Raw genomic sequence first — 22755 nt, forward strand, 5'->3', positions numbered from 1 at the left:
ACAGGACTTAGGAGGACAAGGTCACTTTATTGAAAACACTGAATTTTATTTAATGTAATTCTCTAATAAGGTCATGTTGACATCCTGAATTCTCTGAACTAATACACTTCTTTAGTGTTAACACATTCCTACAAATAACAGGTAATTACCTTTCTACAAAGATGTGGCACAACTTAGAATGTAATAGTGAGGAGTTTGAGGAGGCATGCTATAGATATAATTATATTAAACCATAAATGTATATACATGGATGCATGTATTTATGTACATATATGCAGCTCTCATCCCCAATGGACCTATACCTCTTGGAGAAACCAAGCTGCTTTCTGGGTAATGTCATTGGGTAAATCTGATGGGAAATACACATGACATTACTTTTTCCATTACATGAAATGCTTATCTTTATAAAACAGTTATCTATCAGTTATTCTACCTGGACACCAAGATTATTGCTTAACTATGAATACTTACTGAAACTCTAAGGAAAATTACATTTATGCTAAACAAGAATGACTCACTCAAGAAAGAAATTGTGCCTGATCATGCATATAAACTTCCTTGATTCTCACTACTACTTCATGATGTAAACCTTCCCCTAAAAATAGCTCCAAACTAGGCACATTCATTCCTTTGCTATCACACATCAGTGGTCTAAATCTTTGTGGATAGTGTTGCACCATTAAGTAAACAGCATAAAGTGGTCTTTTTTTGAGGAAATCACTAAATCTCGAGCCTTCTCCCTTCCCTCTCAAGCAGAATTTAGCCAGACAGGTTTTGTTGGAAATGGCATGAACAGACAGAGGTTTCGCTGACTCTTTTTCTTCCATGGCAGTATTTCTACTGTCACCAGTATGGCTGCTGATAAATTTTAAAGACCTAAGTACATCTGTACTCTCTTATTCCATCTCCATCGTCCTGCCAAATTAAGATGGGAATGCATCCCCTCTTCACAGATTACTTTTTCTCCTAAAAAGTCAGGCTCTGTTTGTTTCAACTTTTATAAGTTTTACTTTATTTGACCCAAATCTAGATGATTCTGTTTAGCCAAAATAGAAGACTTTACCCATTGGAAACAGAACACATGGCAACCCATCTGACTGCTTGTCAACTTAACTACATTTGTGTTAGTGCCTGTGAGGATGTGATTCTTATAAATTCACATCCTGCCTGCCCACAGGGCCATGACATTCAATCAGAGCCACTAGCCAACCTTGTATTAACTTCTGCAAAAGCTCGCAGATTGAGTATTTAGAAACAATCGCTCAGAAATATTTTCTTCTATAAAAGAAATGTATTACGTTCCAGCCTTCACTTAACAGATTGATCAAATCGTAAAGGATTCTACCTCTCAGTTTCATTTAAGAAATATATTAGGGGCAGAATCATTAATAGAAGTGAATTCAGAGAATCTTACATTTATGGCAACCTTTCTTCATGTACTCAGTCAGTCTTTAAGCTTGCTATAACTGCTGAATTTATACCCATGCCAAATTTGCAGAACAGTCCTGAGGGACAAATCAGTTCCCTGTTGCTAACTAATATTCAGCTGTCAGGGTGACACAGCTTTAATACTGCCTCATGTTCTCCCCACATACGTGTTTATTGCCTCCCACACTGTCCTGGTTCATCCCACCGTTCCTCACCACCACCTCCTCTGTTCCCTGTACTGTGAGGTCATACTGTAGGTATGCCAGAGCAGAACAGGTTTGGCAGGGTAAGTATTGCCTGGTAACTAATTTTATTTACCCAGCTTCTGGGACTTAAGGTTCTTCAACACAATGAGAGGAAGGGCTTTTTCTTCCAAGACTGATTTAAAAGTTTTGTGATCTGGCCATGAGACTACTCTTTTTGGGGGGAAAAAAAGGAAACAATCCTTTCAGTCAGCCTGAAGCTTTCTGTGCCTCTGAGTAATTTTCAGTTTTCTTTTTGGAGTTGAAAATATTTTATAGTCTTGATATTATTAACAGTGCCAAACATGGGCAGTTCCCTTTCCCCAGATGCCTCCCTGCTCACAGGATTACAGCAGCAGGGCCCCAGTGTCAAAGCTCCTCTTTGGCTTATGCCACCCACCACAGACCAGGCTCTGGGTACTGGAGCACTGCTGTGAGCTATTCTTACTTGTCACTGAAGCTACTATTTTTATCTATTGTCATTTTCATTCACTGGACAAACGACTAAAGTATGGTGATCCTCCTCTCTGGTCACTGTCTGCCACCAGGCTGTCTTCCTCTAGCCACCTTCTCCTTGTCTTCTGGTGTTTCAAGCACTTCAGCATTTCATTGGAAATGTTTTGGTAATTAAAGATTATTCTAGTTAACCAAAAATCTTAGAGAAAAACAGACTGCCATTAACACAAAGCCTCTTTACTTCTCCCAACAGAAAATGTCAGTGATTCATACAGCTCTGAGAGGGCCTTACACTTCTTATGTACATGAGAGGATTTTCTCAGCCTCTGGACTACGCTATAAGAGCTGCTAGCCCAGAGATGTGATAGGGGAGTTGTCCTACCTCCCCAAGCAGCAGAGTTAGAGACTACTAACTTTCTCTGTGGTTTTCTAGCACCCCAGGACACAACTGTGGTTTCTGTCTCAGTTCCATGGTGGATTAGAATGTCTGCCTTCTTTTCTGCCCATGTAGACAGGCAGCTTGTATTTGCATTTTCTGTAGCTCAGAGGGAGTTTTGTGCAATGGAGATCACCAGTATCTACCAGTAGTGAGTTTCTTCACTCTGCTTGCAGCTGGGCCTCTCCAGCAGTAAGGAGCCCAGCCACCACAGAGCATAGCTGGTGGACAAGCGATGTGATGATGTGGTACACTTTATTAACTGGATTCATGTTTTATTAAGAGGAATGATCACAGTAGAATGAAACTTCTGCTGGGTAAAGGCTGTTCTGTAACAGCCTGCTCCCCAATTTCAGTCACTCCCTGCTGAAGCACGTTGTGACATCCTGTTATACAGGACATAACAGAATTCAGTACACTGAATCCTTGACTGGCCTAGTCCTTGACTAGCAAAACAATATGAAAATGGATATAGCATGCTGTGGAATGAAGCTGGAATGCCATAACTGCATTCACATGCATCATTACCATGATACTATCACGGTAAGTACAACCACTCAAGATCAGATGAATATGAAGACACCTTTCTATCCCAAAGAAATCTGTAATTAAGGTATCAGTTATGTTAAGCGCTTTGAGTTAAGCCATGAACATCAATAACAGCGGCTAAAACTCAGACTGTCCAGATGTTTGCTTTGGAAGCAAGAACTGAACACTTTGGTGACACACTGTGACGGTCTGCCTTTGTTCCCCTCAGTCTATGCCTCCAAGAAGCTTTGGGGATAAAATTTGAATTAGAAGAGTATTGCAGGCTCTGTTCAGCAGAGTCCTCCTTTTCTCTTTAGCGCAGCAAGCCTCCAAGTGTGAGAGGCTTCTAAAAATGGAGAATGACTGATTCATAAAAATGGAAAACTGAAGGAGGATGGTAAATAAAACTGTTCAGCTACCCAGCCACAGTTTCCTATAACTGAAGAGAGGTGTGTTCTTAGGCAAACATTTTCTAACCTTTAAACAAATATTTGGCTTGAAGGTTGGGAAAATACTGCTTTATAGCAAAGACATGACCACTGCCTATCACGAATACCACACATGTGCTCCTGGCACAGTCATCAAGAGTCTGCCTGCTTGGCCTGTCTCCTGTGTACCTCCCACATCCCCCAGGCGCTCTACTGACCAACCGTTCAAGCAGCTGCTGTTTGCATGTACGAGCACATTTACATTTTAATCATGAAACAAGGGGGTGGGGGATGCGCTGAAGCCCCTGGAATGACCCAGCTGTGGCTGGCAGTGGGGAATAGATCAGGAACTGGATGAGCTGTTCTGTCAGGCCAGATTAATCCCATAGTTTCATGCAGCTGTTGTATAACAGGAAATGTTGACATACTGTTTTAAGTTTCCAGACTGAAAAATTGTTTTGTCCCTTTCATTTTTCTATTCTTTTCCCACAGTAGTCCTTAAAGCTTAGAGGTGTACCTCACAACTTAAGATAGGCTGCTGGATTTTATTTACCCTGTCCAAACTCCCTGGCTCAGTCCTAGTAAATTTCTAAATTGCAAGCTACTACTTTGTGTCTGTATAAATTGCCATCAGCTGAGAGGTGAATGGCAGAACTTTGTGACCAGGGAATCTTCTCTCTCTCCTTTACCACAAGCTGTCTTTATTCACTCTAAGGGACACTTTGGGAAGCTATAATTTTTACTGCTCTTTTCATCTGGTGGGGAACCTCATCTGGCAAATTTACTGTGTGGCTGCTGGTTGGAGTTTGAGATGGATGAAGAAAGAAGCATTCAGAGTGAAACTTGTGAAGATCGCTGGCTGGGACCGCACAGAGGGCTGGCTGCACAGCGCATTTGTATTCACTGTGGATGCTGCCCTGAGCACTAGCCAGGCACTCCACACCATTAAAAAGTGTCTCCAGGAGCCCTGCACAGGAGCAAAGACTCTTTTAGTTTGTCTGGGGAGCTGCTGGAGGTCAGCTGGTTCAAACTGCACCCCCAAACAGGCCCCATTTTGAAGTTACAGACCTGAGGGAGGACTTCAACGCCTTACATCTGGGTTTCTCCTTGAACTCATCACATTCTGCACGGAATGAAATTCAGCCTCTTGCTTCACACTGCGTCACGTTATTCCGCGTTGAAACGTGAACGAATGAATAAATAAGTAAATCATAACAAAAAAGAGTAGTGGAAGGAGTTGCTGTTTTGGGGGGTTCTCACTGCAGGGGGGCGGGGAGCAGCGGGGCAAGGAAATCTCCAGAGACTTTTGTGTGGAAAGGGGAATAAACCTCCGACGCAGCGCGCGGCGGGGGGGGAGTCTCTCGCTCGGCTTCTCTGAGCGCCAGCGGGGGATTCCACGCGTTACTCGGAGACAAGGAACTGCAACGAGAGAAAGCGCCGGCGTCCCGACCGGCGGCCGAAGCGGCGGGAGCGGCATCGGCGGGAGCGGCATCGGCGGCGGCAGCAGGAGGGGCAGGCCCTTCCTCCCGCCGTCCCTCCCTCCGCCGCGGTACCTGCGCCGCGCGGCCACGTGAGCGCCACATCAGCGCCGCTCCGCGCCCTCAAAGTCCGCCAGCGGCTGCAGAGGGGGCAGGTGGTGGCCGCGCTCCCCCTTCCCTCTTTCCCTCAGCCCCCACTCCCCTCGGCGGCCCGGCCCGGGGCTCAGGCGGCCCCGGCTCGGGAAGATGCTGCAGTCGCTGGCGGGCAGCTCCTGCGTGCGGCTGGTGGAGCAGCACCGCTCCGCCTGGTGCTTCGCGCTGCTGGTGCTGGGCTACCTGCTCTACCTGGTGTTCGGCGCCGTGGTCTTCTCCTCGGTGGAGCTGCCCTACGAAGACCTGCTGCGCCAAGAGCTGGGCAAGCTGAAGCAGCGCTTCCTGGAGGAGCACGCCTGCCTCTCGGAACAGCAGCTGGAGCAATTCCTGATGCGGGTGCTGGAGGCCAGCAACTACGGCGTCTCGGTGCTCAGCAACGCCTCGGGAAACTGGAACTGGGACTTCACCTCCTCCCTCTTCTTCGCCAGCACCGTCCTCTCCACCACGGGTAAGGCAAAGGCGGTTCGCCCGCCGCCGGAGGCCTTCCGGGGAGGCCCGGACCCCTGCGGGCCCCGCGGCGGCGGCGGGGCCGGTGTGGGGCGGCCGGGGCTGTGGGCACGGGCCGGGGCCGCCGCACGCCCAGGGCCGGGGACACGGAGCGACCGCCGGCCCCGCACCGGCCCCGCCGCCCTGGGCGTGAGGGGGGCTGCGGAGGGAGCGGTGCTTCCCAAACTCTCCCGTGCGACGGGCATGTTTTGTGTAGGATGCATCACCCATGTTTGAAACCCCCCCGAACGCAGCGCCAAGAGCCCGGTTGCCAAGTTCCCCACCTTGAAATCGTTGGCGGTTTCGAAAATCCGGCGAGGTGCCCATCTCTTTCTTTGAACTTTTAAATGCTTCTAGGGGTGTCTTCTTAAGCTCTTGGTCTTCTTTGCTTTCTCTTTTTTTTTTTTTTTCCCCAGGCTGATTTTCTGCAGTGCGGGGACACACACACACACACACACACGGATGGACGGGGACGGGCTGCTAACCTGGTTGTAGTGAAATTAAATTTCATTTTCATATTTTACTGTCAAGTTCCATTTAATATTTGCATGTAAGTGACTGAAAGATAATGCTTCTTTTCTTCCAAGTAGTGATTTGCAGTGGTGTTTTGAAAAGCTCGAGGAAACGTTCATCTGACCGTAGTTTTTACAAGCACTTATTTTTACAGTAGTTGCATTTCTCATACGATCATAGTGGACAGCTTTCTCTTAAAGGATGAGTGCAAGCAGTGCAAGCATTTGTGCTGGGAAGCTGGGCTCTGGTGATCTGAATGCAGGTCACTGCCATAAATAATAAGGGCTTATCAAATAAGAAGAGGTTTAAAAAAAAAAATCACCCTGACATTTGTACAACCAGAGAGGGCTTTGTGTCTTGGCAGTATATTGATATTACTATAAAAGATGCACCGTTTCTTTTTTCTTTTTTTCTTCCTTCCCCTGCCCCCAAGTTAGCACAGCTGATATTAGTAATGACATTTAATAATTTTCTTACCCTATCATATGTTAGTGTTTCCTGACTGATCTCAAACAGGCAATGCTTGTCCTATGAATAGTTGTCATTGAGTATACATATTAGGGTTATAAGGAAGTTTGTTTTTAAAAAGTGAAACAGGCTTATGGGTGTTGCCACAGCACCTCCCCTCCCCACTTCTTAGTTACTAGCGTTAGAGTTTGTAAGAAGAGAGAAAGTGACATACTTGTGGCAGTTAAATGCTTTCAGTGAAGAAATTTCTATGCATTAATCAACATATAATAATAGTCCTGGTGAAAAAAGCATGGAATTGTGATAGTACTTCAGCATTCAATTTTTTTCTTTCCTTTTTTTTTCTTTTTCATTCAGTAAAACTGTAAAGCACTTAAAGCTTAAGGAGTTGAATTGACCTTATAATGCTTGTTTTCATTCCTAATCAGTTACACTGTTAAGTATTTTGTCCAAGAGCTATTTTTATATTCAAATAAGTTTTTCTGTAATGTAATAACCCACATTTTAAAAAAAAAGATGTTGAAAAAAGTCCTGTTAGGTTGGTTTTTTTGTTGTTTTTGGTTTGGTTTTTGTTTTTGTTTGTTTGTTTGTTTTGGATTTTGGTTTTTGTTTTGTTGTTTTGGTTTTTTTTTTGATGAATCAGTCAAAAAGTGTTCACAGTTGGGATAGAGGGGGTGGGACTGAGTTGGTAACACCTTAATGCTTCCTGCTGATACACAGCAACTGGATGTTTGGATTCATTAGTACAGCTCAGGCAGGGACATCTCTTTCCCACTGCACATCTGCTGAAGGGCAAAGTATAACCCGGCCCTGTGTGTTCAGCTGCCTTGATCATAGAGGCCTTACAAGGGAAGAAGACCCAAGGTACCACTGTCCAAATGGAAAACCTTTTGGAAAATGCCACTTACATGGCATATGCTTAGAAAACCCAGAGGTCTGACATGCGTGAGTTTTCATTATTTCTGTCACCTTCATAAACTGAAGTCATCCAGTCATCATTGATGTAATAGACCAGGCATCAAGTGGTGGTTCTTCCTTTTGTGTCTGATAGTCCTTTGAGTTGGGCCCTTTTTAACCAAATTTGTCTATTTCTTGTTTTATGCAGTGGCCTTTAGCTGTACCTAATTCCTGTTTAATATAAATTAGAGTTTATACAAGTAGACAAGATAAAATGTAAATCCAGACCAATAAAGTGTGTCCAATGCGTGTTTGAATTCTCCCCAGAGCGCACATATTTCTGGTGGGGTGCATTTTTTTCCCCTTAATTAACTCTGCATCTGTGCAAGAAATCTTTCAAGTCTCTTGAAATGGTCATTAAAATGAAAGACAGGCAGAACAACTCACCTGGCCACCTCAAGCAGTTGTTCAGAAGTGTTTGAACATTCAAAATATGCTGTATTGTTATAAACTGTACACCTGAAATGCCCTCTCTTTGCCAAAAGGCAAAAGCAGAAAAGAGCAAAAGCACAAAAGAGAACCCTGGTACTGCTGGGTTGTTTCTGTGTGTAAGTGAAATTACAGGGAGCACCCGGATGTTCCTTATGTTCAGCTGACTGAATTTGTCTCTCATATGTAAATAAATACACACCTACCCCTTGTGCAGAGGACAAGGCTTCTTTCATAGCCTTTCAGTTTTCTATATAAAGCATGTAGGGAAAGTGTTTAAATTTGGCAACCCTGACTTGACTTCTTGTTCCCTCCTGTCCTTATTATAGTCTTTGGCTTCTTACTCACTAGAGAAAATCCTTGAAGAAAATGATAAAGCCAGTTAAGACTTTGAAAAAAAAAATCTTAAATGAAAGGAGATTGCAGAATAAGGCAAATTGCTACTTGAAAGCAATTAATATTGCTGTGCACATGGGCTGTCACAGGACTGTCACAAGCTGCCTGAAGGACGGGCAGACAAAGGGCAGTGAAATGGACTGGTGGTGAGGCTTCAGCAGATTGGAGCAGTGACTGGCAGCAGGTTTCTCTTCTGACTTTATTCTTCCCTATGCAACTTAAGCAGTTGTGCAGAATGCCATATGAGCTATGTGTAAGATGAAGCAATTTGATCATTAATAATTGACAGCATAAACACTAAGAATATACAGTTGTGTGCATTTAAATAGTGTCTGTCTTGGAAACTCCCTGTAATTAATACCTGACACACATCTATGGTCTTTGCTTGTCTCAGTGCTAGATGCCATCGAATCATCATACTGAAGCAGTTCTTTCTGGTTGGCTTTGTTGTGGTGCCATCTGTACTAAAGTCTTTTATTTCTAACAATAAAAATGAAGTAATTTTTTGCACTCACCTTTCCAGGTGGTGTTTTCACTTGTCTTGGCATGCTGTCAAGTGTCTAACATCTTATCCCATATTGGCACAATGGGAAAACACAAGTTGTAAGCAGAATGAAGCAACCAAAGAAATTGATGCTGGTTGTGTTGACAGATATGAAGAGTACACTGACTTCTGCTTGTTGAAGGAAAATAGGTAGGGAAGGAAAGGAGCTGCTGTTTTAGGAACTTGGGGCCTGTAGTTTTATGTTTGTTTCTGGAAAGACTCTTCTCAGTGTGTGGATATCCCATGGCATTTTATATGAATGGACTGTAAGTCTTACTCTGACTGTCCAGCTTTGAGTATTTTTCCCTTCTTCTACAAGCCTTGCTATCTACAAGCATGACTGGAGATTTCACATAACAGCTAGCAGAGGGCTGCTGAGAAAGAGCTTCTTTGGGTCCTTATCCTTCTCTGCTGTGATAGGGTTGGCAAGATACCCATTAGAAGGAAGTGAAGATCTCCTGTGCAAATCTCTAAATCAGGACAAGGCTAAGTGAGGAGAAGTTGCCTTGTCTACAATGGCAATGCATGTTTTAAATTTTTTGATGAAGGTCAGCTTGCCTCTCATGTGAGCCACAGGAGTTCAGACAATACAAGAGGAGAGGACTGTTAGTATTCAACCCCTTTGAATCCTGTAACGTGGTTGATGGCAGAGCGGTTTGTGAAAGCAGCATCTCCACAATTCAGCCTGTACCAGTCTCATTGTAGGTGCTGAGGATGGGTATTGTGCTGCATTCAGGGAATGTCACCCAAGATCCATAATGTACTGAGTTTGGGTTTGCTTGCTGTACTCTGAATGGAGTAAGGAACAGTAGTGATTCAGTAGTTGCAGATAAAGGCTGACAGAGGCTGTTACTTTGAAAGTGCTTGGTTAAGTGCTAGTAAAGATACAATATGGCTTTCAGGGACAGTTTTGCATTCAAGTTATTTAACTGCCAAGCCATATGAGGAGTTAATGCATATATAATTTGATTTGTAAGGGTGTTCTCTTACAAAAGGGTGTTCTCTCTCTCTGTTAGGTCTGACTCTCATAAGCATTGCTACTGACGACTTAGAAGAGAAACTAAACTATGCCTTTATTTATGAAAAGTAACAGGCTGTGAGTCTCTGCTGGAGTTGGTACTACAAAAGAAAGTACTGCAAAGGAAAGTGCATTCCTTATGAAGAGACCAGGGAGAGAGAAGCCTGGCAGTCTGCATCATTTTCTCCATGTTCTTCTCGCAAGTGCTTTATTTTCTTGCCTTTCTTTCCCCCCAGGGGAACAGGCCCCACATCCAGTGCTTATTCAGTGTGCATTACAGATCTTATCAAATCCACAGAAGATGAGAGAGTGCCATGAAAGCATCACAGTGGAGCATTACAAAGACATCATAAGATTTGTAGTCTCTTACAGTAGAGCCTTCAGGTGGAAGAGACTACTTGGGTCTCTGTTCTCTTATAGAAAAATGTGAATATAACTTAAATAGATAGGATAATAAATAAGAGGATAGTTCACTTTAGAGGCTTTAGGGAAAACAAGGGGTTTTGTCCTATGCTTGAATTCAATGTAAAATGCATATGTTACTTTTGCTGCTGTCAGAATATGTGGGCTGTGTCCCTGGTGATGCCTGTATTGTCTCATTAATACACACCAAATAAATGTGTTTCATAATTTATACCAAATATTTGTCTAGAGACCTGACATATGATTTTTTGTTGCCTCTTATCTGAAAATATACAAACTCGTGATGGATTAAAGTCAGATCTGTCTCGCTGGTAGTCACCCCTGACTCCAGCAGAACACTGAAGCTTCATTGTTCTGTTCCTCTGACTGCAGCACTCATAGATTATTTAAATCGGTGTGATGAATTGCAGCTATTCATCTGCCATTGAGTGAGAACGCCAAACGTTGGGAATTTTGTTTCTCTTTTGAGTTGTTTGTTACTTGGAAACAACATCTACAAGAAAAGGTAATTTGCTGTGGGTGATCTCAAAGGCAAAGGGAGGTTGTGCTGTGCTCTGCAACAGAGTGGTTTTTATACAGGAGAGCTTCTAAGAACAGCAAAGGAAATGATAAGGTAGGTTGAGAAAGATGCCAAAGGAGAAGGATTACATTCAGTAAGCCAACTGGTAGGATCTGAAGCCAAGTGGTTGAAGCCTACAGGGTTTTCTGGAACAGGGTAATCACAGCTACTGGCCCCAAGGCTGCTGGCCTCCAGATCAATAGACTGTCCTGGAACCAGGCTCCCTGAATATTGCATGAAGTGGTATAAACACAAAGAGTCATTCTGTCTGCCTGTGCCTGCTTCCTTCTCAGGGGAAGTTCCTTCATTTTATGCTCATGGAGCAGTTCCACACTTGCTGCTGTCATATTTTATTCTGGTCCTGGGGTTAAGATGCTGTCGCTCCTGGGATGTGGGAGGCTTCAGTTGAGTTCAGCTTAATGTTATTCTCAGGACAAGGATTTGAACTAGGGTTTTCTAGAACTCCTTAGGAAGAAGAGACAAAAAGACCATCAGCTAAGGAAGCTGTGAAAGAAGTTGAGTATGTATGGACTAATACTGAGAAAGTATCTTGAATGTTTCTGATATCTCTGCCTTACAACACAAAATCATGGGAATGTTCAATGAAATAGTAAAAAATAAAAAAAATTTCACATTTAAAACCAGAAAAGAAAGGACTTGCCAAGTTAAAAAACCCAAGCAAATGAAAAAAAATCCCGCAAAACAAAACCAAGCAACCCTGCCAAAACACACAAACCAAAAATGTGTTGTGTGAATATCTCCAAAACCCCTGTATTTTTTTCAAAATCAATGATAAATAACCATTTTTGAGAAAGATATTAGGCTCTGGACTTCAGGACAGAATGCACTGACTGATAAGAGATGAGTAATGGAGATGAGTTACAGCTGGCAGATTGGTCACATTATCTCTTGTGTGCCCAGGACAGACGTCTTGTTTTCTCTACTGAAGTAAGCAGTATCAGGGAGGAAATCTGGGTCTGTCCCTGTCTTGTGTTCCAGGCAGGCTGGTAGTTCCTGGTTTCTCATGGGATTACACAGCAATCAGCTGTGCCAAAATCCTGCTTGTGCTTGCTGAAAGAAAGGGTGTCAAAAGTCACTCTAGACCAATATTTGGCCTGCTTTACAGGCCAGTGAGTAGTAAAAAACCATCTCCTGACAGAAACTGGAGAAGCCATGGATTAGCAGGACTGTATTATTGTTTGGAGCAGTGCTGGCTGCTGATGGATGGAATGTGTTTCTTACAAACTCTGTCCTCACTTCTGTATCCTCCAGTTCCACTTGCCTTGCTAAATTCCCAATGATGAGGAGCCACTCCAGCAGCTCTCAGCAGGTGAAGGACTGCAACTGCTGCCTCTGTAGTCCTTTTATGTTTGCCCTAGGGTCATTCTTCCTGTCTGAAACACAAACAGTTGAAAAGCAAGAGAGTAATCTCCTCCAAAATCGCCTTTCATTAAACATTTTCTATTTTTTAACCCTTTTGTAAAGCTGAAATTTTTATTATTATTCTACTGACATCTCCAAATCAAATCCTAAGCTAAAAGTCATGTACACTTTCAGAACAAGACTTCTAAAACTTAACAACCAAATCCTGCAGTTCCTGGCCATTATATGGCAGGATTTTCACTTTTATCTGAATGTAATTTAAAAAAGGTATTTTAAATTTGTAGTTTCTCCCGTTTTCATTTATTTGTTGGCTGTTTTGGTTCTTTCTTTGTTTCACTTTGGCCCACTGCATCATCATTTTAATAATCTGTGAGGGTTTTTGGATAGAGGAACATCATAATCTGTGGACAAATGTCTATTAGTCACTGCTTCAGGTTAATTATAAAGTAGGTTACAAGCTACTTAGCCATATGAAGACCAAAATATTTTTTGGCCTGCGAAGAAGTGGAAGTTTAGCCTTTTGAGGAAAAATTAGGATTCCTATGAGAGTTTTGATGCCTTCAGGATTAAAGAACAGTAATAAAAAGTTTCTTGGGAATTAGCTATCTAAATCCCTACTGTTTCTGGGTCTGACCTGAGCTGCTTGAGAGTTACAACATTTGTGCAAAATTCAACTGAAGACCTACAGTAGTTACTGATGGTGACCCAGAAGATCAAGGAGAGATGTACCAGTTGTTTTTTTTCACTGAAGAACCTTGCCTAAACCTTAAACAGATTGTTTCTTGTGAGGACAAAATAGCAATGTGGTCCTGGTTAAGAGCTGGACTGAAAGGAATGAATGGAGCAAAGCTTTTCAAGTGGCTGTGCTTCACAAAAGTATCAAAGTGCCTCTTGGAAGAACATATGGATTTCCTTTTCCTTGGAAAGGAAAAGATACACATTCATCTCTGAAAACAGTCTGCCAGTGCCCTTGTAGGAGAAGCACTTATGAATCCAAGTGGTACACCAGCTGTCACCAGACTCCAAGCATTTACTATCTGATGCTCCCTAAGAATTACCATAGTCCGTACTCTGAACGGATTCTGTGCCAGTCACTTGAGCAGTTTCAGAAGTTATCACATCATTTTTGAGGAGCCGGGGAAATGCCAGTTGCAGGTTAGGCTGGGAAACAGGTTTTGCCAGTGAAACAAGCCAGCCCAGTAGCCCAGTGTTCCAAATACTCTTTGCTTGTGTGTGAGAAATTGAGTCTGTGCCCTCTGACAAAGTTGCATACTATTTACTGCTAGAAACTTTAACAGCAGAATTCCATCTTTCTCCTGAAAATTGTGAGTCCAGACTGTTACGGTAACAGCAAGTAGAGGCTTTCTGCATCTTTCTGCTGTCCTCTACTACAAATGGAAAACTTCTGGCATGAGCAGAATCTCTGTATAGAATGTTTTCAAGCATAATTTATTATCATTGCAAATGCAGCTTTTGAGAGCACTGTACTATGAGAATGGGGTTTTGTCATATATTTTGCTCCTTGTGCATTTCATGTCCGACACACTGCATGTTTATTCTGAATATGTTAGAAATAACTCAAAACTAAAATGAGAAGGTAAAAATGTACTTCTGAATTTCATTCTACTTGTAGTATGAGTACCTCCTTCTGTGTCTTTCAATTATTTAAAGACTGTTTAAATTGGCTCAGCTGAATAACCTTAAATTCTCTAATAGCAGCTTCTTCACAGAAGGTTTCTAAGACTAGATGTATAAGTTAGTTTAAGGTAAAAGAGGGACCAACCAGAATTAGATATTGAAATGATAAGGTTAAGACACATCATTGTTCACTTTTTTTTTTCAATAAGCAGAATGAAAGATGAATGTAGTTTCAGAATTGTGGCTTTTGCAAAAGAAAATGCATTTCAGGCAGTGCTTAGATTTTGTGACTTATTTTCTTTGTTGTACTGGCTGTATGATATTTCTAGTTGTATGTTGAAATGACTGTAGAAGTAGTCCTTCTCTCAGCTTTATTGGAAATGTTTATGGGAGCACCTCTCCTATGAGAAAAGGCTGAGAGAATTGGGATTGTTCAGCCTGGAGAAGAGAAGATTCTGGAATGATCTAATTGTGTCCTTCCAGTACCTGAAGGGAACCCACAAGAAAGCTGGAGAGGGACCTTTTACAAGGGCATGTAGTGATAGGACAACGGGAAGTGGCTTAAAACTGAAAGAGAGTAGGTTTAGTTTGCATATTAGGAGGAAATTCTTTACTGTGAGGGTGGTGAGGCACTTGCAGAGGTTGCACAGAGAAGATAGATGCCTCATCCCTGGAAATGTTTAAGGCCACGTTGGATGGGGTCCTGAGCAACCTGATCTTGTGAAAGGTGTCCTGCCCATGGCAGGGGGTTGGAACAAGATGATCTTTAAGGTCCCTTCCAACCCAAATCATTCTATGATTCTATGAAATACATACTAAAACTATCATTATTTCCAAGTGTGGGAAGATTTCTCAGTATTAAGAGGCAAAAGTAATCCTTCAGAAAATCTCAAATGGTGTAGCAATGACTGAAATGGGACTTACGTAGGATTTTATTTTAAAGTCTGTATTGAATTTTCTCTTATGTGACACTTGGTCTTCTACTTTCTTTGTTCTTTTAAAACTACATGGCACACTATGAGCACATATTTTGCTTGGTTGAGCTTTTAAAATGTGATTGGCAGTCTTAGACATTGCAACATGCAGTACTAGTGCCAAGGTCCAAAGGCAAGTTAGAGTAGGTATCCTCTTTTGTTTACAATATAGTTTTAAAAGGAGATGTTACTTCAGAGTCACCAAGTGCAAACACAAAGCAAAAATCTGATTTCACCTCTTCCCCAGTAGGCTGAGACTGTACTGTATGTGGCTTTAAAGTGGGAAAAACCCCCTTCAGAAAGTAGCAACATGTCCAGAGATCTGCTAAATAGCTTGGATGTTTAACTCTTGGGGACTTCATTATAGAAGTCTATACATCTCCCTCCACAAAATGGAGAAGAGTCTTAAAAGTTGATCATTGTATTTAAGATTAATATGGGAAGGCCTCAGAATCTCTGCTTAGTATATTTTTTAAAGTAGCTATTTTCCCAGCTGTATGCTGTACAAGAATGGCATAGACCTTTTCCTTTGAAGCCTACATCCTAAAGGAAATGAGAAAACTCTAAAGCAAACCAGAGAACTTCCATCTCTTGTAGAGTTTCAGAAGCTGTAGGCTGTATGATTTACTAATGGACAATTAAATTTTAAACACTTCACAGCAGGTCTTGTTACTTATTTATACATATTATATAGTTTGATGGTTAGAGTTGGTGATGCTAGAGGGTTTTTCCAACTTTAACAGTTCTATGATCAGTGATTTCCATGGCTCCGTTTTTGGTTAGTGTTGGAATGCTGACTCAGCAGTATAACAAAAATGGACAGGGCTCAAAGAAGTGTCATTGTGTTCCTGTTTGAAAATCCCAGCTACTGTAAACTGTAAGTGATGCACAGAAATTAACACAAAATGCTGTAAATAATTTGAGTGATTAGTACTTAGCAATGAATTTCTCTAATGTGAGCATTGTTTAATTTACCTCTGTGCATTTACACATTTGTTGAGAAATCCAGGACTCCAGCCTGGCTCCTGGTCCACTGCTGCAACTCTGGTTGGGCAACCAAAGAACCATGAACACAACAGGATGTTACACTGTGTAAATCAACAATTCATGTTGATAAGAAAAAGGTAAATCCAAGACTTATGTCAGGCCTTAGATTTAGGGCTTAGTTTATTATTGGAGTTGTTATGCATTTACATTCTGCCTACCTACAGTGCAAAGATACATCTTTAGTTTTCAGTTGTATCTTTTAGTGCAGCTCTGTTTACTTAGTGAAGCCACCTGAATGTTCAGGTCAGGTTTTCTAGGTGCCACCAGAGAGTATTTTGTATGCTGCTTTGAGGAAATTGTCAATTATCCTAGTAGTTATTGGTAGCCATGAATCTCAATCAAAGCAAAAGATGGAAGCTCTCTCAACATCTCGAACAGAAGTTTGAGCCCCAGGTCTTAACCTTGCATTATACCATGTCCTTGGATGTCATGAGGGAGATGGGGATAATCTTTCACATTTCTGAATAATGTTTTATCAGTAGATCTTGAAGCACATGCATACCAGGAACTGCTTTGCTCATTAGTGCCCTACTGTTATGTTCTGCATCTTGAGAGATTACAGTGACATTTCTGTATGTATTTTGCTAAAGGATGAACTAAGACAAAGGAAAAACAGTCATGAAAAACCACGTATGAGCCATTAGTATGGTTGAAAATAGAAGCCTGTGTATTTTGTCTTGCAGTTCTCCATTTCTGCTGCTAGGCTGTGTTCCCATACAGTAAGCTGATTTCCCATCCTGTGGATGCACTTCAGCATGCTTTTATTTTCTTGTATTTGATGTTGGTTTTTTTCCCTTTAGTAATAGTTTTTCTGCTCAGTAATATTAGAGGAAATTACAGCTACTTGAATAAGGTTTTACCTAGAAGCCATATCAAAGTGTGCAATGCACATTTCTGTATCTTTCCTTCAGTGGAGAATCCAAAAATATTGCTTCTCCTTTCTAGGGAATTGCTCAGTTGTGTACTACGTGTAGAAAACAAACTACACACCAGACAATGCTGCCCACATAACTGACCAAATGCCTGAGTAGCCTTTGTGAGAAGGTGGCAGTATTTTCTATGCTTTAGCATGCTGGATGCCTCTCTTTACCTAGTAAAGAGTTTGCTCCGGGTGTTGCAAAACAGAATGGGCTGAGCCTACCTAACAGCTTTGCCAGCAGCAGGAAGATGGCTTGAATCCCTGATTCTCACCCTGGGGTCCAACCCTGTGCTAGGTGTGTTGCCAACAGGACCACAGCAGTTTATTGGACTGGAAGAAACATACTCCTTTCCTGCTGGATTAGCTTGCTCTCAGTTATTACATTTGAGTAAACTGCAACCAATACAAGAGCGGCCAGAACCAACAGCAACTTTTTTCCTAGCGGTAACTCTGGAATTAGTTAGGCATTTCATGTAGCAGTGTGGTAAAAGAAAGCATCAAAAAAGCACAGTCAGATTGTCAACAGATATAAGAAAGGCACTGGCAACCTAAAAAAGTGTTTCCTGTAATGCTAATGTATCTGACATTTGCTGGCTGTCCCTTGTAAAGGAGCATTATTTCAAGCAGGATTAAAATGTCAGCAAGCAAAGCTGAAAGAATTTTAACTGGACTCCTTTTCGTTAATTCAGATGCCACCATTAAAATATTCCTATCCTGTGTATCTCAGGTACACGCATCTCCAGGGGAACTTCATTTTCTCCTGCTGGGTAGCTACTGTTATGTGGTAAACTGCATTGTCTTTGAAGTTAGTAAGGAAGCAATGCAGTCATACCATTGTAGCCAGTTTACAAATTCTTATCATTGACGATTGACAAGACATTGATGTTGACAGTTACAAGAAACTGATTGCGTTCCTAGGACAAGACACTTGCAAAGAAATCTCTCCCTTGTAAAGCTGTATTAACTATCAATTTACTCATTGCTGTTCAGGCTCTTCAGTGCTAGGCCTTTATTTTGGAATTACCAGCAATTTTACATTCCCCTCCCCTTTATGCTGAGGTCTGAGAGATGCCATGTAAGCATCCTGCTTTCCTTATGGAGTCACAGGTTGTATCAATCCAGCCTTTTTCATGTTGGTCATTGTTTGCAAATGCAGGTGCTGGCAGGAGGGTGCTGAACAGGAAACCTTCAGACTGGATGATTGCTAAGCATTTCTGATATGTGTGCTACCTTACTGGAAGGGGATTTAAGGAAATGGGTCTCAAAGTCATTGGTCAGTGTCAATGGTCTTTGACTGACTTGATGAGTCCAGAGTTGTGATTGGGCAACTGGAGTATTTTTTGATGAATTGTCATACTGATTTAATGTTGCCTGCTTTCATTATATGCAGGGCTGTCTTAGGGCTATTCTGGCCCTGAGAGGTTGGAATGATGTATTTCCATGAGGAAAGTCATCCTATAGTTGTAAGAATTTCTGGAATCGTCAACTATCCCACCAAGAGACATTTTTGTAGCTAAGTGAAGAGCATTGTTTTACAACAAATTGACATTAGTCTAGACAGACAATATATGTAAGTGTTGGGGTCTCCCCCCCTGCCATGGAGCCCTGGGAGAGGGGCCCTGGGGAGGAGACATGGGTTTTCCCTGCCCCTGGTCAGCCTCATTCCCGATTGGTTGGTTTGTGTTCCCCTCTGTGGGAAGGACCCTCGGTTCCCCTGACTGGAGGAGTTCCTCAGCAGAGCCCCGGCCATGCGGCTGGGGAAATAAACATCTCTGAAACATCTACCAAGAATCCGTCCATAGATATTTCCTTTCCACGGGACTCCTGGTTTGATATATGCATGTTACAGTAATCCCCGCTGTAACATATAAGGTTTGAAAACCACAGAGTATTTAAGTTGCTCTGTGTCTTTACATTGCTGGCTAAATGTCTTGTGTATGTAGTTTACTTGTCTAAATGCTACATCCCTATTTATTTCTAAATACTTTCTTCTAGATAAGCAAAACCCTCTACATTTCATTTCCTTGTGAACATAAGTAGTATGTTCAACTACAGTTCTTCTCCTTTCTCTTTATATACTGATAGGACATACAGTTGTGATTACCCTGGGTGTCCTTATTCCAGTGTAACTAATCAAATTTGTTTCCCACGATTCTTGTTTGCTATGTGGGATGCCCTTAACATGTGAATAATTGAATAGGACTAGTGTATCTATAAATCAGTTTATGGTTCAGTAAATCAGTTCTCACAACAGTTAAAGTATTTTCCCATTGAGATTTGCAAATTCGTGTTCTATTTTGAGCTTGATGAAATGGTGAATATATTCAGCTAGACTGTATTCAAACGAGAAAGTATCATCGAGTATCATATTTAGGACTGTGATTTAGAATTTTGAATAAGTCATGTGTAAAAGTATCTCACTTTGGTCCTTATGTAAATATTGTCTCATAATTTATCTTCATTATTCTAGATGGAATGTGCTTGCATGAAAGTGGAGTGTGATGCACTTCAGATCTCTGTGTTTTTGCTAGTTGCTTTAGTGATTTTTTCCCTATTTGTGTTAAATTGTTTTGCTTCTGTTTGGCTTTGTGTTGTTGAATTCTTCATGTTTCTGAGAAATAGCTATTAAAACAGAAGATAGTAATAGGATTTATTCACGTGGAGATACATTATGGTGACTGACTGACTTATATATGAAATATTGAAATACCTTACAAAAATAAGCAAGGACTATGTGTCTTCCTCTGCCAAACAACAGAGCTGATGCTCGTAATTTCCCTGAGTTCCACATGTCAAATCAATAACAAGATTAGAAGTAAATATTCCTATTCCCCTGCTGTATCTGGTAGATAACGCTTTCTTCTACGTGAGGTTGCATTTTAATGCAAAGATGCTGCTTACAGATTTGATTTTAACTCCACAGTGTGAAATGGCTTAATTTTTTAATGTTGTGTGATAATTCCTTACTGCCCACAATACTGCTTTCCTTCACTGTTTTCGTGCTCTGTTCTTTCTGATGGTGCAATAAAGCAATTTTTGTTTCAAAGTGGAGGTGGAAAGCATACTAATTTGCAGCTGGTTGTTTCTTTTTATTTCCAGATGGTAGGAAGAAAAGCTGTGGTTCATTTCAATGCAAGAAATTACTAAGTTAGCAAGACTAGATAGGTATTCTTCAGTGATTGGATGTGTGATTAAAACACTTCAGTAAGTGCCACTGCAACACATTCAAAGCTTTTGACACAACCCAGGGTGCATTTGGGATGGTAACAGGTGTGAATTATAAATTTTTAGAAATCTCTTTTCCAATGAACTGTACCTGGCTTCAAGCAGAGCACCACAGTGCACAGGTGCTGGGTTCAGCAGTGGCAGCTGGCACATCCCTGTGGTATACTGTGCATACTCAAGGGCTTACAAGTGGTGGAAAGCTGAAGTAACTGATTGAACTCTAAAACCTGTTATGTGAAAATTAGAGGCTGTGGAAAGACAAAGTTGCAGCATGAAATGAATCCATGGTTCCAGACCTTTTCTGGTAAGAAAAAGCTCCTTCTTCTATCAGTCTCTTCAGAAAGTGTGTGTCCTCTGACCTTCACTGCCAGTTAGATGCTATATGCGTCTTAGCCGCTAAAAGGAGTTTTTCCATAGGTGCAAACTGCTGGAATTAAAGACAAAATCTAGATGTGTAAAATCTATTGTGTGAGATATACCACTTTATGCTGCAGCCAAGGTGAAAGTCTCATCATGTTTTTTACCAAATCAACGTAAGAAGATCAATATCGTGGACAAGCTACTGGCTAAGTCTAATAAATAATGACACTTCTTCTCTGCCAAAACATTGTCCATGTTTAGGTTTTTTTCCTACTTTGAATATTTCAGGATGTGAATCTGAGGAAGAACTAGAAAGGCTTGTACCCTGCCCTGGTTTCAGCTGGGATAGAGTTAATTTTCTTCTTAGTAGCTGGTACAGTGCTCTGTTCTGTATTGAGTATGAGAATAATATTGGTAACACACTGAAATTTTAGTTGTAGCTCAGTGAGCTTACCCCAAGTCACGGACTTTTCAGCTTCCCATGATCTGCCAGGGAGCAGGTACACAGAAACTGTGGGGGCTCATGACCAGAACACCTGGCCTAAACGGACCAGAGGGGTATTCCATACCACAGAACATCATGCCCACTGTATGAACTGGGGGAAGTTGGCTGGTAGAGGCTAGTTGCTGCATGGGGATGGGATGGACATCAATCAGCATGTGATGAGCACTTCTGTGTGCATCTCCTGTCTGTCTTGGATTTTATTCCTTTCATTCTCCTTTTCATTATTACTATTACTATTGTTATTGTTATAATTATTATTGTATTTGACTTTGTTTCAGTTACTAACTTTTATTATCGCAACCCATAAGTTTTACTTTTTATTTCTAATTCTCCTCCCCATCATGAGGGAGGAGTGAGCAAACAGCCATATGGTGCTTAGTTGCCATCTGGGGTTAAATCACAACAACCCCTTTCGATACCTTGAAGTTGGTGTTGAAGTTCTTAGGAAAGTTTTTAAAGAACCTATTTCTTTGATTGCTTGTTAATCTTGATGATCAGTGGCTTTAAAAATACATTATTATGGGAATGCTGTTGCACACATTGCTGAACATTCCGGTGCAAAAACCTCATCTTGTTTTCCAATGTTTTGGAGGACTACAAGTAAAACTTTCCTAATAAAACTCGTTCACATTTCTCTTTTATCAAATTTAAGTTTCTCAGACTTACGTAGTTTGTTCTATTAGGAAACCTTCATAATAAAGTAGTCTGTTGGAGCCCCTACTTTGATACAGATTTTTGACCATCTGTTGCCTAGCGGGCAAGTAAACCAATAAAAGAATAATTGGAATTTTCCTGGCTGAATTCTCAGAGGAGCCTCTCAGGAAGTCTCACCTTACTTTTGACCTGTTGGTTGAGTTTTATTCAACAGACTTCTGTAATTTTTACTTCTTTCTCTGTTGAAAAATGAATCTGAGATAACAGAAAATAACTGTTGAAACAAGAGTTTTTTTATTTATGCTAAATCTTTGCTAGAGGCAGATCTAAAGATGTTATGTTTGTATTTTGGATAGGTATTTCTAGAAATGTGCTGTTACTGGGAGTTCTGTGGGGGAAAAATAGCCTAACACCAGATGGATCCTGGTTTGATTGCAGTTAAACTCTTACAGGGTCCTAAATCCAGGATGACGCTAAGAGGAACCGATTTCCAGTATAAAGACTTTAGACTTTAAAAAAAAAAGTGCTGTTAGCTTTTAAAAAAACAAGAACAAACACAAACCCAAAGGGCAAACCCAGAAATTCATGCACACCTCTTGACGATCATTTGTGATAGAAGTAAGGCCTGAATGCTTTGGCACAGAGATTTAGCAGACTTCTGCCTGCTGAAGTCAACGTTTAGTCTCTGCTCCTGTCCTGTGAAGCACACAGAGGACAGGAAATCTTTAATGACACGTCCAAAAAGCATGACTGAAGTTGTCAGGGCACCGTGGGAGTATGGGTCCAACCCACACAGACTGTGTGACAGGCTGGAAGTTTAGCATGTCCCAAGAAAAAGGAGTTTCTCAACAGGCAGTCTGATAGGAGCCATGTAGCTGACAGTGTTTGAAAAAATTTGCTCTTGCAGGGTAAGTGGGAAAGCTTTGCCTGCTGTCTGAGTGCCTGGAGAACATGTTCTTTATAAAGGAATATTTACTAGCCCTGGAATGGCAAATATGCCTCACCTAGAGCCCTGCCACCCTGTGTCACACATGGTAGGTATCTTTCTGGTGGCAAGGAACGTGTGTTTTCAAGTAGACTCTGCTGGGAGGGTGTAACAGTTCCCTTA

The 22755-nt window shown here is 41.5% G+C and overlaps 1 protein-coding gene across 1 annotated transcript in view; it reads left to right on the forward strand.

Moving 5' to 3' along the window:
• The first annotated feature begins 5068 nt into the window (after positions 1-5068).
• Positions 5069-22755, forward strand: part of KCNK1 (potassium two pore domain channel subfamily K member 1) — a 35010-nt gene continuing 17323 nt past the window's right edge. The window contains exon 1 of the mRNA XM_069010286.1: positions 5069-5597. Within this exon, the coding sequence (XP_068866387.1) occupies positions 5243-5597 (355 nt within the window). The 5' untranslated portion in view covers positions 5069-5242. The remainder of the gene's footprint in view (positions 5598-22755) is intronic.

Source organism: Aphelocoma coerulescens, chromosome 3 (genome assembly GCF_041296385.1).
Source record: "Aphelocoma coerulescens isolate FSJ_1873_10779 chromosome 3, UR_Acoe_1.0, whole genome shotgun sequence".
Lineage (NCBI taxonomy): Eukaryota > Metazoa > Chordata > Aves > Passeriformes > Corvidae > Aphelocoma > Aphelocoma coerulescens.